The 19,325-nt window shown below is 38.9% G+C and overlaps 1 protein-coding gene across 1 annotated transcript; it reads left to right on the top strand.

Moving 5' to 3' along the window:
• The first annotated feature begins 239 nt into the window (after positions 1-239).
• On the top strand, positions 240-2,028 carry LOC105271486 (double-stranded RNA-binding protein Staufen homolog 1). The gene is made up of 2 exons (XM_011313065.1): positions 240-740; positions 906-2,028. The coding sequence occupies exons 1-2, from the start codon at positions 426-428 to the stop codon at positions 1,719-1,721; spliced, it is 1,131 nt and encodes a 376-aa protein (XP_011311367.1). The 5' UTR covers positions 240-425; the 3' UTR covers positions 1,722-2,028.
• Positions 2,029-19,325: the final 17,297 nt, after the last annotated feature.

The raw sequence follows: 19,325 nt of genomic DNA, 5'->3' as shown, positions 1-19,325 counted from the left end.
AAACTGTTAACTGACGGGATATTAGCGAATAGTTGACTAACTTTTATTAGTTGTCACTGGAATGGCCTTGGCAATGAAAATAAACGAATTTTATCTTAAAATTAAGTCAAAATGTGGCCCTGGCGCCGCCCCACGGGAAATTTAAGGAGTCGATTGTGATGCTATGACCGATCGAAAACCTAAACAACTATATATATATATATATATATCCAATCATTCTCGACACCACGTGCAAATGCCTCATTCGACGCAAAAAGGTGAATAGCTACGTGATATTCCTCCTCGGTGTGCAGTGAATCGTGAATTCCGCTGAAAGAAAAACCAAATATTGAGTGATTTAACACGTGAAGACCTCTGGTATCTTTGAGTATTTTATACAGAGATTATGATAAAATTATAATCCCTGGCGAGATAATCATAGAACTATGGCAACTAATGGAGACGTTGAGAGAATCGTCTCTTCAGTTCAGGCCTTGAACGAACTCATGATGAAGAGGAGAGACTCTCCTCAGTATGAATTAATTTATGACGGGAGATCCAGAGGTGATGGTGTGTTTACTTACCAAGTTTCCTGCTTTGATCACACCATATCAGCTTCAGGGGATTCTAAAAAAAATGCCAAACAAAATGCTGCTCAGTTGATGTTGAATTTAATCAAACATGACAGAGACCCATTTTGTGGAAGTGATAAACCAAAACGTGAAGTATGGTGGACAAAAATGCCGATTAATGTTCTACAGGTAAAATAATTGTGATTTATATAAGCATTTGTATTAGAATTTTACTGAAATGTCCAAGAGTTTTGAATCTTCAAAGAGTAGAGAAAATTTTTTCAGAATTTTTGATACGTTCTTTAGACGTTCCTGTAATTAATTTATACAATTTACATTTTCTTTAATTTGTAGACCATATGCAGATACGAAGCTCTTTCCTACCCCGATTACGAGGAACTAGGTGTATCAGGTCCTCCCCACGCTAGATTATTCACAACTCGTTGCACAGTGTCTTCATTGACGAGAAAAGGTGAAGGACAAACTAAGAAGCAAGCAAAGCAGATGGCTGCGAGGAGCATGATAATTTTCCTGTGCGAGATAAGCGAGAGTGTGAGGGAACGAATCAAGAAATTGGAAACTCTGACAAAAACAGACAAGACGGGATTTCAGGCAGACGACAGAAATGAAAACGTAAACAAATTGAATTCCTCCGTTTATAACGATTCGCCCGAGAAAAATCCTCAGGAAATCCAGACGCCAAAACGATCGGACGTAATTATTGAAAAGTGCAAAACAAATAGTCTACCTGTCACATCCCCTCCATTTAATATCAATGAAAGAATAAATGATTTAACCTTGAATGTCGAGAAGAAATCAAAAGCTGAAAACCAACAGTTGCACTGGCCTCAAGGTTCTCTTATGTGTCAGCGTCGATCTGTTAGGAGGACACTTCAGAAACTGAATAAATCTCTCAACCAGAAGTGCTTGAAGATAACAGAGGAATTCGTCTCCAGTATTTATGAGGAGATCGAGAGAATTCTGGCGTTTTTCAATCTCGTGTCTGATCAAATTATTCAAAGAACTGCTGATGGAAAATTCATGATGGCTCTCTATGTGTCAACCAATCCAATGATTCTTGATGTTGCTGTTGACGATGATCAGAGCAGTCTGACAGCTCTGGTATATCGTCGGCTGGTCCAGAGTATTCTTGATATGTTGGAGGGATAATTTAAATAATCAATACATAATGGTATTAATCTGTTTTATTTCTGTTCATTTCCTTCTGAAATTTATCTGATTTATTTCAAGATATAAGAGAAACAAAATATTTTTGTTCTGGTTTTTTAATGAGAAAAGTAATTCCTCTCGATACGCGATGCAACCGCGCTTATATACTATTTTTTTTTACCTCTTCTATAATTTTATCCTTTTATATCTTTTATATTTTTTGGTTTTTATTGTTTAGTTTGAAGAATAATTCAGAAATAATTTAAGCACAGTGCATCCAATCCAATCGAAGATCAACACTCTTAAAATATTTCCAAACATTAAATAAAAATGTTCAAAGTATTTTAGAATTACAAAAAAAATACTGTAGTTTGATAAATAAAGAAAATTGGAAGATGTGGCGTTTCAACAGAAAAGTTTCTTGAATAAAAAGCAAAATGAATGAATATAAAACTGATGTCTCTGGGAACTCATAAATATCAGAAATCATCCAATTTGTTGCTGCGACATTGCTTAATTAAAACTGCTATCTTGTATGATCGTACCTCAACTCCCCTCAACTGAGATTCCCAGTGAAGAAACAGGGGGTACTGTAGACAAAGTGTATCTTTACACTGTTGTACACAGGCATAAACTTCCCCCTGGATCTCTCTGTCGTCATTTGTCAAACCTTAATGCAGTCTCGGTGAATCCAGAGAGGGAAGGAATCGCTGAATGAGGCTAATTAAACAGATAAACGCAGTGATACGGTTATATGCTTCCTTCCTCCTCGGTTTACACCACCTAGTACGCTATGAATTTTACTCGAGAGAGTTATCCACTTTTTATCATTTTATGGACGAGTTAGAGGTAAAAATCAACACGAAGTGATGCGAATTTTTTTATACTGTCGATTTGATATCAACGGATTTTTCGATGAGAAATGGGGAAAAAACTCGATATCTCGATTTCCGCTGCGATTTTTTTCAACGAGATATGGCGGATCGACTTCTGCTTTATTCCATTGAATAAACAATTATATCCGCACAGCGAGGGGCCGTGTCGGTCTGACATAAACTAGATTATACTACTGGAGCATGTGGAGAATTTATTCCTCTCGGGTTTTACATGAAAGACAATTGAAAAATGCAAGAGTTTCTTTGAGGCTTTTAACTTCAATCGAATATCAATTATTAAATATTTATCCACCGACATTATTATCAATATTCATAATTTTTTATTGAATTCCTATTTTATTATTTCCGCGTTATCTAAATTGGTAGGCAGATGAAAAATTGTGTGAATTATCCATTCATCTTTAAAAGTCTCTAGACTACAAAACTAACAAATCTTTTTTATTAATTTCCAGATATCCTCAGAACCGAGGAGGTGAGTGCTGGGCTTCAAATATAGATGATCATGACGCTATTCTATCGAATTTCCCAAGCGGGCCAGCGAACTCTCCCTTTTCCTTCCGTCAACGGTGTTTTATTTTTTTGTATCAAAGTGTTGTATCCCTTGGAGCACACAACGCTGTAGTACCCACGAGCAGTAGTTTTCTGCTTCTCGTTTCCTGTTACCTTCGCCCATGTATACTTTGGATGGTGCTTTCTACGAGGTTGTGCCAAGCACGTGTCATTTTGAGAGTACGAAGAAAACGTGACTGGGTGTGGGCTAGCCTGAAGAGAGAGGAATTCTAATATTCTGTTGGGAATCCTTTTGCCAAGAAATCTACTCCAAGGTTGAAAAATTTTGGGCTCCATGGAGAGATATGTGAACAGCATGTTTGAAACATTAACACCGAAAGGACAGAGTGGATATCATCGAGATTACCGAACGGGTGAGTTAATTTTTAAATTTGATTTATTTCGATTCATTGAATCGCGGACTAACTTTTGCGTTTTCAAAAAATGAGTTCCATTTAAAAAAAATGCGAAATGAATTCCCGGGCACGTGACCATCAGGTTCAAAGATACAAGTTGATTTTCGTAGAGCATAAACTTTGCCAACCTAAGATAATACTCGTTTCACCTCTTGGGAGATATAGACGGTAGTCTTCTGTGAGTCCCCCGAGACACATACATTATTGCTGAAGGGATGAGAGGGCTCGTATCGGCCAAAATACGTGTAGTGATGGTGTTGTAACGTCTCCTTAATACAATGCGTAAAAGTCCCAGGATGAATAGTGGCTGCACACAATGTGGTATCTCGCATTAGCGGATAGCTCTTACTGGCCGCATGGCTCCTTCGAGAATATTGACGCCTCCATGACTCCAGAGCGTTAATGCTCTCACTGTCATATAGACATCTATATCTCAGAGTCTAGTAATCGATAATGGAGGATCGTGAAAACGAGCTATCCCACCCATCCTTTTTACTCACTCCTGACTGGCATCCACTCTGAGGGCTATAGACCAGGTCGTATCCTGTCGTTCAATAGAGTCCTCGACTATTCCTCCTGTACTCCCCTGTCGTTCTGGACGCGTCAGGTCGTTCATTCATGGCACGTTGTTCCATGAACCGTCAGCCTAGACACGCTTTCATCATCAATTTTCCATGAACTTAACCGATCGATCCTCGGTGCGTCATTTGACAAGACAATTCAGGGCTATTCATGACCATAAAGATTTTTTAAAGTTATCTACATAATTTTTTATGGGCTGTTTCGATCATTACTCGGTAATATCATCGTTCGCTGCGTCAGTTGACGAATAGGAAAAATTACGAAAATTATTATCGGAGCACTTGAATTATCCAATTATTAGGCTCTCGGAAAATTAACGATTTGCAGCGATGAGTGGAATATCTATAATTCATATTTTTCGTTTTCCGTCGAGACATTCTGTTCTCGTTTCTGCATCCAACGAAAAGAACAAAAAATAAATAAAATGTGGAGCAGTGAGTGTAGGTGATAAATTCAGTTGTTCTCTTCACTCGTAATTCATCGAAAAAATATTTCCATTTATCGGCTTATCGTAGAGAACTTCGTATCCCCAGAGAGAGAATATAAACTGTTCAAATTTTTTTCGTCCACCCCCTTTTTATATCTTTTTACGCCTTTCAAATCTTGAATAAACAACAGTGAGACAGTATATTCTACCTAATTTTTCATCACTCGGAATTTTACGAGAGTTTTTGTTCTTTTCTTTGGATCTCAGTTTTCTTTTTCGTCGGATTATTTTCCGTTACGGCCTTTTTGCCATTGGAGGGAGGATAGAAATGACGTCAATAAGATATTCATGGGGAGAGACAGAGGCAAGAAGGGCTTGAAACGACTATCATAAAAGGAGAATAAGAATATGGGAGCGGGACAAAAAGTCTTCATTATTTGAAACAAAAGTTTGATGTACCGGCATTTTTAATGCATGGAGTTCACTGATTTCGGAAATGCCCTTTCATTTTCAAAGGTTCGAATAAGAAATTTTACCTCACTCCGGATAAATATTTCACAATTAACTGACTTCACTCTATTCACTCCGACCATCCTACAATCAATAATTCTGAGATACGTCGATATTACACAAAATTCTCGTTTTAAATATGTCAGTTTAGTACTTCAGTACTAAATTGAAATTAAAAATTTTATAATAAAAGAGATTATACTGAGAAAAAAATCCCCGGTATTTGTATGATTCCACTGTTCCTCTGAACTTTTACTGCGCTATTTCACTGGAATTTGACTCCCGTCCTCTCACAAATGCGTGCATACAGAGGGATTTTGGAATCAGAGTTTCAATGAGATTCATTTTCACCTAAAAATACATTCCATAATCCATTCTCCTCGTGGCAGAGCATCCGTAGAGCATCCGCTCAAGGATAATTATGCCTGAATGTGGATTTTCCGTAGAATTTTCCATCCATCGAAAAGCGAAAAAAAAAAGAAGGAAAAGTTGATGCAATGAACCATAGAATGCAAGATGCTTGAGAGCCTCATCCCTCGACAAATCGTCGACATTCTCCCCTCATCATGACAGAGATAATCCTTCAGGGTTTATTAACCCGCTGATTAATCATTGCCCCCTAAAAAGGGAACGAAGATGAATGTAATATTGTGGAAACAAACCGAAGGCAAAAAACCGAGAGTCAGGATGACTAGGAAAGCCTCCAACATCTCCAACAATATTCTCTCCGTCTTCGGGAAAAAGAAACTTAACTAAAAAAAAATAATCAAACTCGTTGGAACACGTTACAACATGAGAGCAAATTGTGAAAATAAAATTTTCTCTCCATTTGTAAAACCGACAGAGGAAATACGTGATTTGCATTGAGAATTATTCTGAGAAATTTATACGGCACAGAGTGATACATTCTGGTATGCAAAATCTACTGCAATATAATTCACACGTACCACTCACCTAACTTCTTTCCTATCTCTTTTTGTTATGTACTAGATTTTTTTATTTCTCCATTTTCCATCTCACTCTTTCACTTTTTCACGGACGTTGCCTCCGATTCTCGAGGAAATATTTCGCACCTCCTGGAAAACACGTCCATCCTTTAACCCGTACCCAACTCCACATCCATACACGACCTCGTTTTAGTTTGAATTTTTTTTTTTCTTTTTCATTGTTCCGGAGTGTACGTGAACGCGCGGCCCCGTATCTTTCGTGAAATAACGCGCCTCGGATAAGCTTAAAAATCGCGTATTTCTCTGGGTTATGTTCGCTCTCCCGCAGGTATTCGACGGTGCATGAAATAATGGTAACTTTCTCGGTCGGATATATAATGTGGCATGAGTTATGTGAAGTCACTGTCGACTTGCCTAAATTGCAAAATGTAATTTATCAAAGGCGGACTCATTTTTATTTATTCATCTGACTCGATTTAATTGTGTGGATTAAATTCGGACTTACGTTGATGCGACAAGAGTCTTGGTAATCATTACAGTAGTTCCGAATGGGTCAAAACAATTTCAAGTAGCTGCAAAAAAAAACTTGAGTAAGCGTGTAAAGTAGCTCTGCAAGGGTGAAAGTGAAGTAGAATGGATTTAACGTGAAAAAATGAAATATAAACCCAATTAATTCCAATTTATCGCCGCAAAAAAGATGACGGTTACTTTCACACCTTCCAGAATCAATTACGCGATTAATTTTCCCCCCTCCCTACGGAAGAAAAGAGCAACAGACTGGCTTTAAAATCCCCCAGGGTGCCATTGAGTGAATCAACGTCCTCTTCATTAATGAAAAGCCGAAGGAACGGCAAGGGTGAATCCTTAGATATACCGGGAATGTCAGACCCATATCCGATAAATTCTACTGGTACTTGACGTTCAATTTCTCTCTGTCCCTCTACTCAACGACTTTCATGGTGACATTAAAATTCCAGTGATTAAATATTCAACCGCGTTTAATCACCTCTCGGTTAAAAAATATGGAATGATTCATGAGCTTTGACAACACGCGCCGTGATGAAATATGGAAACAAAAAAAAAATATCGCTGTGAAACAAAATAGAATGATGCGGATGGAGCTGGAGCAACGAGGGTGAAAGCTTGATTAATTAAACATGTCGTGTGATGGTGACTTTTATAGATACAGAAGGCAGTTTTTGTACGGTTGTGATACTGAACCGCAACTACCATTTTTTTTTATCCACGAATGTATTTCAAACGAAAATTGCACGATTCGGGTGAATTTTTCAGATCGGTTCAATTCGAGTTTTCCAACTTGATTTCAAATCTTTCTGTGATTCACGATTCGTATAATTGTTTATTCAGTTTGATGGGATTGATGACAAATTTTGGCGATTGCTAAATTTTTTTTTTGCATTTTTTTTCTCCGTATAATTGCGCGTCAAAGGAATTTTTTTTTCCTGGTAGATATGCACTCCTGTTCATACGAAGTAATGCTTGTCCAACCGGAAAATAAATGATCATCAATTTCGCTGGCAACAGCGAGGTCAACACACGACACATTGCAGCTGATTAAAATGCCTCGATTATCCTTCGTGTCCGATCGTCATTCGATTTATATTATGCAGGGGCTCGACGAGCCAACAGAGAATGATTGTGCGAGATGGGGATACCGGGGTATCAAAATATTCCCCCGGATTAATGGCAATGAGATAATTACATGTTACCTAATTTGTAAATGGCAGAATCGAATTTTCCCAGCTTAACGATTCAAGGGCTCAAGCGTTGAGGCCCTATTTTGCATTCATGTTTTTTTTTTATGGGAGGGTCCAGCTTATCTACTCCACTATCACTTTCCCGAGAGTTTAATTGCCACCTCTCATGGCGAGTGGATTTATGTCTATAATATCTGCCATCACATGAGATATTCACGAAAAAAAAACTGCCTGAATTTTTCCAACAGAATTGGAATTTTCCTTTTTCTCACCGCTAGATAATTTTCTGTACCGATCATACCCGGGAATTGACAGAGGAATGCCAACGCGACGAGTTGTGATATTCCGTCGGTGAAATATATCGAGTAAAAAATTAAATCCCCCCCCGATAAATTAATCCACAAATGGAACATGCAAATTGTCCGTGGGAGTGAAAAATCCGATTCTCGAGTGGCCAAAATGTGGAATTCAGAACGATGGGAACTTTCCGTGAATTACACGTGTGTCGAGGCTATGAACATTATTGGATAATTGATCGAATCGATTATTCCATTGAAATTGCACCCGAGGCTGTGGAAGTGGCACAGATAAACCTCTGATTACCGACGAAACATCTGTGATTTAAGAGAAGTCATTTATCCCATAGAAAAACATTGAAAAAGCTCAAACTTTAACAAATTATAATAACAATCTCATTATTCCGTTATATTAAAGTTAGTTTAATAATTAATAGGCCGCGCGCATTATAATCCTAGTCTCTATTAAACGGAAGAGAATAAAAACAGAGGAATAATTTGATTTTAGTTGAGTTTGATTTCTCGGTGCATGCGACGGTCAATGGTGTAACGATGCGAATCCATTTATTTTCCTCGCCACTGATCATTCATTTTAACGATAACGTTGGTAATATGAGAAGCGTTCGATGCAATTCTTATTTACCTATAGGAATATCCATGCGTACAACATAATAAAAACATCTGGCGCGATAGCTATCTCGAGGCTAGTAACGGGTGTTGGGATTGTCCCTTACATCTTGCACATAAAGCCGATTTAATTGGCTCACTTGATCGCACCATCGATCCAATTTTATATCCGCTCCTCTACGAGGCTGTATATTGCGAATCGAATATCCCGTGTGCTTTTATTATCATTGATCCCATAGAGCATTGATCGCCACGATAAAACATTATCGCATTCAATTCAGATTGTAATTCTCTCATGTTTTCGTTAAAGTGACTCGACTGGAGAATTTATGATTGAAAATTTTCACTGCCCATGGGAAAAATGTATAAACACACGGAGCCGAGGGATTTATTATTTTCCGGAAAAGTCAGAATGCTGAAAAAAAGCCATGAAATTTATTTCAATTCGTTGGAAATTTGTTGTCAACAAAAGCACTCAACGAAAATGAAAAATATCAAACAGCGAGTGATGTCCTCCGACATAAAGTCCCCACAATTCCATCATCACCAATAAACTTGCAGTTTACATCGGTGGTATATTTCGAAGTAAATTTGTCCCCTGATGTAAAAGTTTTTGAATGCTCTTTCTCCAGTTTCCCCAAGCCATCTCCCGTGCACATCGTCACTTTTGCACCTTTGCTTCCCACTGACACAGTCTCCCAAACATCTCGTGTTAGTGAGAAAAAAAAAAGCAGGATGAAGAAAGAGGTAAGTAGAAAAGTCAAGTCTCCACGTCAAAGTAAGAAGAAGAAGCGGATGTAAAAGGAGAAATTCCTAAAAAGCGTTGGAAGGTAAGAAAGAAGACATTTAGCGTTAAAGATCACAGGGAATATTCATGCTATTCATGATCCCTCTGGATTTTTAGAGTTATGCTCCACGGGCTTGCGGTGATATTGCAAAACGAGAAAATGGAATACTTTTTAGCATAACAACCTGGGTGTCGAGGAGTGCACCTTCCTGTGGCTTCATCCCTCCGTATCTCCAATGATGCGTCAAAGTGAGAATTAATTTAATCTACGACGGATGCAGGAGGCAACCCTTCAACCCCGTCAAGATGAGTCGAGTAGACGATGAGAGGTATTTACATACTTGAGACAGCTTCGTCCATGTTAATTATTTATTTATCGGTCCTTGTACTCTCCATTAAGTTAGCATGAATATTAGCTCAAGCTTCGCTGGATTCGTAAGTGGATAATTTGCGTCTCGGGCTATCATGCCGAGGAAGATCAAAGTGATGAAATTTATCACCTTCAGACAGTTATTAATTAAGATAATTAATTTCAAATTGTTTTAGAGGAAATTGCTGCATTAGGATCTACTTTAAATCATCATTTTTCATATTGGCAGTTATATCCGGAAAATTCTCTCAAAAATTCACAATATTATATGAAAAATGGAATTAAAAGAGGATTTCAATGACTGAGCTTCACTATTCGGATTATTTGGCTATTAATAAAAATATATACAATCAATTCTCTCTGTGTATCGTAAATATGTTTTTTCAATAAATAAATTAATCAATTATTCGGATTTTCTTAATCCTAAAAATCGGTAAATCCCCGACTGCTCAAGACTGCTCCCTCTCCCAGCGAAAAGAGCCAGATATTAAATTTAATGAAATCCGTTATCCAGGGCATTTGAAAATAATAAATCCCATCCGTCCCGAGGCATTGAATTAATTCCCAAGCCGCGGATTTGGATAGTTTGAGGTCGATTGCAAGCAATTTGCCATACTGATTGCAACTCCAAGGAGATGAGAAGTATCCCAAGAAGTGGATGGAGGGACATAAGCGAGAAAATGGTACGGGGGCGGCTAAAATCTTTTCAGTTTGACGATGAGCAAAGTGGAACGAATGAAAAGAAGAAAAGATAGTGGGTGCCTCCTTACTTTGAGGTTCGGATTTGAATTTCTCGTTTTACGGCGCAATTAATCCCCCCCGAGAAGGAGAAGAGAGTTGCATTTCTCAGAGTTGGGATGGTCCGGACTGAGGGCAAAAAAAAAATGAATGAAAAATGGTAAGAGTTGTCCTTCTGTCGCATCCGAGGGGAAAGGATTTAAACTCCGACGATGGTGAACGCAACTCTGGTCCTTGTTCCCTCCGACTCTCCCTCTCACCTCATACAGAAACGAAGAATTACGGTCTGAGATAAAATAAGAGGATCCGACCTAAAAAGATGAATTCAGGACTAGAAAAGGGCAAAACGTTTCCACAACCTGAGGGATATCCGCAAGAAGGGCTTTTCAAACTCATCCCTTTAAGCCAAAGCAGAGTGCGCGGTATTATCAGTCGCTTCAAGGGCCTACCGCCTTATCCGCGTACCTCTGTTCAACTAAATCATTTCGGATCACCTTTTGGATCTCATGAGATTCATTTGTTAATGCCCCCAACAGCTGCATTTTTTCCAGTCGTTTTTTCTCCGTTCGTTACCTCAAAAATCTTGGAATTTAATTTTTCTTCTAAGAGTGTCTTCTCGAGACAGACGGAATCGTTGATTCTATGTTGAATCGACATACTCCAATCTCCCTGTCATTGGCGCACCCTCCCGTGAGGAAAATCCGTACGAGGGTTATGTAACTGTCGTGCACAAACTGCCAGAGAAGCTGAGAATCGGACGCTCGGGGGATGCGAGATTCGTTCATGGATATATAACAGTGCACAAAAGGGACTGAAATCGAGGGGAGATACCCCGGGATTCGTCTGTGCTAACGAAGGCGCTCTCTCTCATGTTCAATGGGCTCTGGATAATTGAAGTCTACGTCTCTTTGCATCCGCCAAGAAAACAATTTGATTAATTGGGGCTACGTGAAACGACGGAATAATTTCACTCCCATGTGATATTAGATTTTCCCCTCATCGCCCTTTCCACGACTCTTCGTTTTTTTTTTTCTTTACTCTCGGTGATATTATGCTAATGACGAAATCGATAGGTTTGATATTCACGATCGCCTACGAGTTGGCCCTCTCCAGATGGATGAGGGTGTGTGAGTGGTGAGAGGGATAGAGTTGCCAGGATGGGGACGAGGAAAAGAGGTGGTAGATGATCGATGGCTTCAATTTTTCACGGTAGCCCGAGGAGAAGGCCTGTCTCGTGACTTCGTTGCTACTTGCTGGGCCTTCCAACCTTATCCTTAAGGACGATAAATACCATCCGGCGGAAAGTGGAAAATTGGACGGCTCTCAGATGAGTTGATTTTCTTTTCTATTGATTTCCGAGAATGGATATCAATTTTGGATATAGAGCAATAAGGGAATTGACAATAGCTATATATTACATTGATTTTGTAGGATATGTGTGGAATGCGTCACGTTTCTGTTCCATCCTCAATCCTCAACCGAATCAATGAATAACTGAAGTATCAGAACTTCGCCTTCTCACCGACAATTATCCTTCGTTATCCGCAATTACTTCCTACGGTAGTCCACAACTCACTGGGAAATCTCTCAGAAAGTGGATAGTCCACTATGCGAGCAAATATGCGGGACAATGTGGTAGGAAGTAGAGTATAACACGGGTCAGACTAAACCATTTAGTCGAACCATGGGGATACCATGAATCGCAGGAATTACTTCTCTCGTCGCATGTACAGCGGTAAACCCCCTCTTTCCCTTCATCCCAGGGTTAAGAGTACACTTATCCTTCCGGGATGGAATCTCCTTACTCTCGTGGAGATCACAATTTGCGTCGTTCAGTGAGGCACCGCAGATTGATGATCCAGTGTTTTAACTCCAATTCCCAGGGATTCGTTAAGCTCATTATATTCCCTCAATGATGGATTAGGGTTGTTGTGGGCGTTATATTCCAGATTTTCATCGAAACTCCACTTAACTCAAGTCTCTTTCGCGATTTCTTTCAATTTGCAAAATTTTTCCACTCCTCCCGTACGTTAAATTACGGTTCACAAATCGCATTCTCATTCCCTTAATCGTTGATTAGGAACATTTGACACTGGTGGAAAGCCTTTTGTTGCACATTTTGAGGGGATTTCAAATGCCAGTCGTGTCAATTGCCGCTCCAGACGTTTCGCTCGCTCATAGAAACTTGATGTCACGTCTCCTAGGGCTTCAATAGGTGAATTGTCCGCTTTCACGGAGTATCTGGATCAGAATGAGTCACACTTGTGCTCAACACCTTGAAACGCGACATTTCAAATGAATTGTCACCGGTGGAACGGCAAAAACCGATGGTCTGTGTCCTAAGAAAACCTCTTTAGCACGGTATTGTTAATTCTTCCGACTTCCATTGTGATTAACATGGAGTCAAGTGCTCGCGACGATTGGTTAAGAGAAATAGAGATTTAATGAAAAATCAATTGCAATTCGAGTGAGTTTTTTGAATTGGAAAAATATCGGGGTGAAGATTCCATGGGAAAAATGATTAATTCAGTAAGTCACGTCTTTCGGATGTAATCCAGAAAATATCTCAGCTCCTTCATATTGCGCCATTCTATCCTCTCCGATTTCTTTCTCTCACAAAATTACCCGCTGTGTCTTTGGGGAGCGCGAGGCCAATTGGAAATTTCACGTCAGCTGTCGTCGACTATGCGAGACATCTAGAAAAAAAAAATCTCCATGCAAATAAGATGAAAGTTCAGTCGCCGCCTCTCTCCTTTGTCTCATCGCATCAGTAAACCGACCAATGATGCGATAATAATTCCACCGATCGTGCAACATCTCGAATGAAAAAGAAAAAAAATAAGTACAAAATAAGTAAACATTCCCTTTAAAATCTCCCACTCCCAATCTTCGTGATTACTTCAACCAAATTTCATTTACTCCTAATTTATTTTGTTCTTTTTTTTTCTCGGGGCTTAAGTGAAACGTGATAAATTAAATGGCGGGGAGGTTATAATGAGGAGGCGTCAAAGGATAGGAAAATTTTCGGTGACGGTGAAATACCCCTTCCCGTTCCATCATGGTGATGGGACTCCAGCGCTTTTAATTGAAATGCCCCTCTCCTAATTACGTTCACCGCTAATTACCAGCTTGACGCTCGAGACTCGGTAGTACACGGTTGAAAAGAAAACACAACCAGAGCAATTGAGCTGTATTTTTCTGGTTTTTCCAGGATTTTCCATGTCTGAAAGGTGTTCGAGTGAGAGTCCCTTTCTTCCTTTTTTTCTGGACGGGTAAATCGCATTTTCCAGATTTGCGGCCGCGACAAAATAAATTGAATTCTTTTTTCCTTCTGTCGCGTTTTCCTGCTTTCTTATGTAGTGGAAGTCTTCCAAATTTACCGCGAACTATTCCATCTTTATGACTCGTGATTTTTTGATGATTATTCTTTCGCGAAAGAATTTTCTAAGTGATAATTAAGTTGCGACGTGAGGGAGAGGTAGAATTCTTGCGCGATGATGAGCCAACACTTTCTATCTTCAACTATGATTCTTGGTGCTTGAGGCATGTGAAAGATCGCACTTCTGGAAACCAAGTACGTCTAATGCTCCAATTAAGCTGAAGCATCAGTCTTCAGAGTACAGTATCCGGAGAGTCTGACACCCAGGATATACTGAATGTTTAATGCGCATGCGAATTATCCCCTCGTCGACGTGGGATTTTGGGAGAATTATGACGTCGAGTCCATCGACTCGACCTTTGAATTTTTACCTCAATTTCAACTCCAAAATGTTCTCCACTTGCCTTCATCAATTTTGGAGGTCAACTAGTTGGTCCACTGTTGAAGTTGAAGGAGAAAGTTCGTGACTGTTTGAACTGATTTCCAAAGGTGAATAAAATTTGATTTTTCACCATTCCTCATAATTCTCTGTATGAATTAAAAATTCAGGGCTCGTTAACATTCCGCCTGTTTGAATTTCCTCAGGACTTCCGCAATATTGACTTTCCGCAAATTTCCCTCTGTGATTTTCAAGTTAATGAGTCAATTCAGACCTTAAATTAATCTGCATTTAAATTAGTTTCCGGGAAAATTATGTATTTCTCATTTGAATAATTATTTTGTTCAATTAATTTAATATAATTTAATTGGAAAACTGAAAGGGTGGAGGTATTCAAAGGATTTGCAACATTTGAATTAAAATTCCATTGCATTGCATGCCGAAAATTTTTGAAGCTCTCTGGTTTTGTCATGAAATCTCGTGGTGATATTTAAAGTTTATAATTCGAAGTTAGTTCCACTTTGGCGGTTACTTATGCAAAGTTTTCCTCTCTTTCGGCAACGTTTCAGTATAAAAGCCTTTCCAGTGGTTCACTCCTTTTTCCTTCTCAAGGATTAACGCTTTGTGATGCTCAGTATTGTCGGACAAAAGTTCTCCGCGATTCAACAACGAACAAAGTCACAGAACCTGTGGAGGACCCTCGAGGATTCGTTCCTCGAATTCGTTTTCTTGACCTTATTTCTCTTCCCATTTTTTTGCTGCACCTCAGAAAGCTGAGGGGGTGGGGTTACAGTGGAAGCTTTAGTCCCGTAAAATACTTCTGATCGGAAAGGATAAAAACTATTCATTCATTATTATTGACAAACCCGCAATTAGCCATGCAACCCCAGAAAGAAATGACTTTTCTACTCACGCCAAGGATTCGTTTAATGTCAGGGAAAATAGAACTCTGAAACTCAATAATTCATTCATCTGTATCTTTTTTTTATCATTCACAATATCAATCGTGAGCCATAAAAGTCGAAACCTGAATAACTGTTTTCTTTTCACTAACTCCCACAAAAATCAGATAAAAATCTTGGTATATCGTAAACCGAGGATCATAATAATAACGTCGCATCAGTCGAGATGAAAATGTACCGAATGATTTTTAGGCGACGTACCGTCTTATATTCGATTTTCACGTCACTCAATTTTATGACGTATATTTTCGACTGATGAAACACGATTTTCGTCGATGCACAAGAGGGTGAAACGTCTGGGAGAAATTCGGAAAGGCGACGTAAGTCGTTTCTGCACGGATTTGTGTGATAAAAGTTTCTGTCTCTGATGAGAAAAAGTGGGAGAATAAAAAGCAGTTATTCTAGTTGCGGTTGTGTTCGAGATTTTTGGATTACAAAAGTTCAATTTTTCCGAGAAGAACTGAACCGACGAGGGAGTGGCGCCAGTGCATATCAATGAGACGCGAATTCAAATCACCAGCGAAAATTCTCCATTTTTTATTTTTTTATTTCTCCCAAATACGCCCAAATTCTTACGATTGTTTCCTCATTACTGTTAACGTTGAGTGCAATTACCCCGAATTTAGTGCATCAATTGGCGATAATTTCAGTTTAATAACGCAGGATTGAATTTTTCAATTAATTGCAAATTTTATCCGGAATTACGCCATATTTCGTTATTAGATGAAGTGCTCTCATATGCATGAAACTCAAATGGTTTTTTTCGCGTTTGTCGGAGAAAATCGCTCGGACGGATCTCGAGGCGTCGAGGAATAGTTGCAATGATTTCCCACGTGTCCTCGTGGTGTCTCGCAGTTTCGTACAACCAAAGGCAAACTGCTGGGACACGGCAAAAATCCAGGGAACGAAACGTAAATTTGGGGGGAAAGTGTTGAAGTTTTTTTGTCAATCCTGGTCTCAAGAGGGGTCACACCGCATTCCTCATGCATGAAAAAAACTTGTAGGACCATAACTCGACAAAATATTCCGCGAATAACCGGAAAATGAGGCAAGTTGAATTATATATTTATTTGCGTAAAAAAGAGAGAGGTCAACCTGCGTAGGCGAGACTTAAATATTTCTCGAATTTTCAGTCGAGATGCAGGCGGCAGAAATACAACATCGTCACTTAGAATAGAAATAGACTGCCATTCTTTTTCGTCGCTGTTTCCGGTCTTCTCTGTGAAAGCTCTAAATGTTCTCTCACTTGATTTTTTTTCGTCTCGAATGATAGGCGGATGAATTATGTCGTGTTTAGGGGCTCACGGACTCTCATAACGAGGTCTTAATTTGAATGGAAATTAGAATTAGAAGATGAAGTAGAAATTTTTTAAGGAAAAGAACAAAATTGTTACGGAAAGTTACGGAATTTCGGGAATATTATGGAATATTATATTTAAAGATTGAGAAAAAAAACGCGCACAGTATTCGCCGGTGATATTAATTCATCAGGTAAATTAATTGAAATGTTTATTCTAGAAGTGAGTACACAGATGGAAAGGGGCACGGAAAGAGAATGGCCCTGATGGAGTGCCTCCAGAGGACACTCGTATGACCCTTCGTCATCGGTTGAGTGGTGGATATTGGTGAATTTCGAGTGGTTGGCAGTTATATATGCGCGTTGCCAGTCCTTTGCATCCACAAATTGGGAGCGTCGAGGCGTACGCACACTGTGCGTGATATTGACACGACATGATAATGAGGGAATATGATGGAGAGCCCTGATCAACCAGCAGGGATTAATGGCTGACTGGGAATATTAAATCAACAATCTCAAGTTTTAGTGGCTATTTCCATATTAATTGTCCCGACAAATCTCCAAATGTGGGAACATACTGAAAAAAAAAACACACCACCTAGCAGATTTGCCATGTTAATGGTGAGTGAATAATTTTTTAATTACTCATTTTTAATTAAGGGAAATATCGAAAAGGGGAGATGTGGCGTTTGCTCTAGGGCCACTGCATGATCTCCAGCATTAATCCAATATTGAAACACCTCAAATATTCTCCAGGTTCTGTTTAAACGGAACCGTGGAAAATCAGGCACCGGAATTACTTGAAAAATTTTTCCAACGGTACGTCAACATGTCGGGGGGAAATTTCAAACAGTTTTATTTTTCAGAAACGCAATGACTGTAATTTCTGAAAGAAACCCCTCGATTATTCGTTCTAACTCGATTGAATCGGTCAAATCATTTAATTAACGGAAGTTTTCTCAATACCTCGATAAAATGTGAAAGGGTTGAAAAATAAAAAGAGGTGTTGCTCAAAAAGTAACGAACATTGGATGTTAAGGTGAGCCACGGTAATTGCGTTGAATCCTTTAGAAATAAATTTACACCACGTGGAAATCCTTCTTATTGGATTAATGCTCGCAATTAGCCGGGTATACGCGTGAATGCACGGCTACAGTATTGCTTCTGGCTCACTTCACAACTCCCTTTCCATTCTGCTTTATCCGGTCTTGCGAGCATTTGAGAATAAAACATTTTGCCGCGAATGATAATAACGAGAGGTGCGAGCATTTTCTCACTCTCATTGCCTCTCGTTCTCCCCTCAACATTCATTAATACCTCCTTTTTAACCCGAAATTCTCACCGAAAATATGGCATAATGAGTAATTAATTGATGATAATAAAAAGAATGTTTTTTAATTCAAAAGGAATGAGCGAAAAAGTAAATGAGAAATCAACTGCTGAAAATTGATCGCGATTTAATTGTGAACCCATCATAATTAATTGTTATAATGATAACGTTAAATGATGAGATTGTTATTCCGGGGTCATAAAATTGTTTGGAGGTTTATTACTTTTTGGAAAATGGGTGGATTTGGAAAATTGTAATGGAAAATTTTCGCCGCGCGTCGTTTTGCCGAAATAACCCAGAGTTTTGAAATAGCGCAGGATTCATATGGAAGTCCAATATTTCGTCCGTTTATCGCCTGCACTTCCTCCAGTATTTGCGGAACTCAATCCACCGAATCAAAATCAAACAAAGGCCCCCCTAGTTTTACACTGTCCATCCTGGGAATCTGGTACATCTGGCACTGAACGGAAATAAATATTCCAGCCGAATGTTATGGATCGAAAACAAGAACTCTGAAATTCCATGGCACTTTTTACGAAATCATCCAATTTTCATTGGACTATTTAACTCAATTATCGAGCAGTCGATAACTCTGAAATGGAGTGGTAACATGACTCCTGAATGCAATTGATTTCTCACGATTAAATACCAAATTTTGTGATTCGTCGTTCCATTCAACGGAATTCATTGATTCGCGATTAATTTTGATATCGACCTCGGGTAAACGCAAGTGCAAGAAAATTTTAACGAAATAATTAATTAGCTCGGATGACATTGTGATTTGTATCGTCTCGTTCCCCAAAAAAACGGAAAAGGGAATTAAATTCTACTCCCTGCGAATGGAGTTACGCCGGTTTATAAATAAATACGTCTTTCCGGGATGAAACACACGTCCGTTCCGAGATAAATTGGTTCACGTTTATGGTTGTAGTATCGTGAATTAGAAAAAAAAAATAATCTCAGGGATGAAGTACATCCGCGTCTTGTGGAGCCACAAAACGAGAATTTGTAGAATTCTTCCTGTTTGATCCGAGCATTCGCAGTAATTCAAATGCCCTTTCGTACTTCATCATGAAGATTTACAAAATTTAGACCAAGATTTATGATGCAGTTGAAAAACAGAAGGGAATTAAATCCAGTGGCGTGAAGCTACTGACTATTTCAAACATAACATTCATCTCATTCAACTATTTATTAATTTCGTAATTTATCGAGCAAATTAATGCATTCTTAAATAAGAATCGAAACGGAAGCTCGAATAATTTGAATAGGTTATTCATTTCGTGTGGAAATAAATCATTTTCTCCCCGCAGTAAAATAATTATTTATAGTAGGCAATATTATCGTCATTTTTCTCGCAATTCGTGTCATGAAACTGATCTCCCCAATAAACT

The sequence above is a fragment of the Fopius arisanus genome, unplaced genomic scaffold (assembly GCF_000806365.1).
Source record: "Fopius arisanus strain USDA-PBARC FA_bdor unplaced genomic scaffold, ASM80636v1 scaffold00004, whole genome shotgun sequence".
Taxonomy (NCBI): domain Eukaryota; kingdom Metazoa; phylum Arthropoda; class Insecta; order Hymenoptera; family Braconidae; genus Fopius; species Fopius arisanus.
This window is presented reverse-complemented; position numbering and strand designations above follow the sequence as displayed.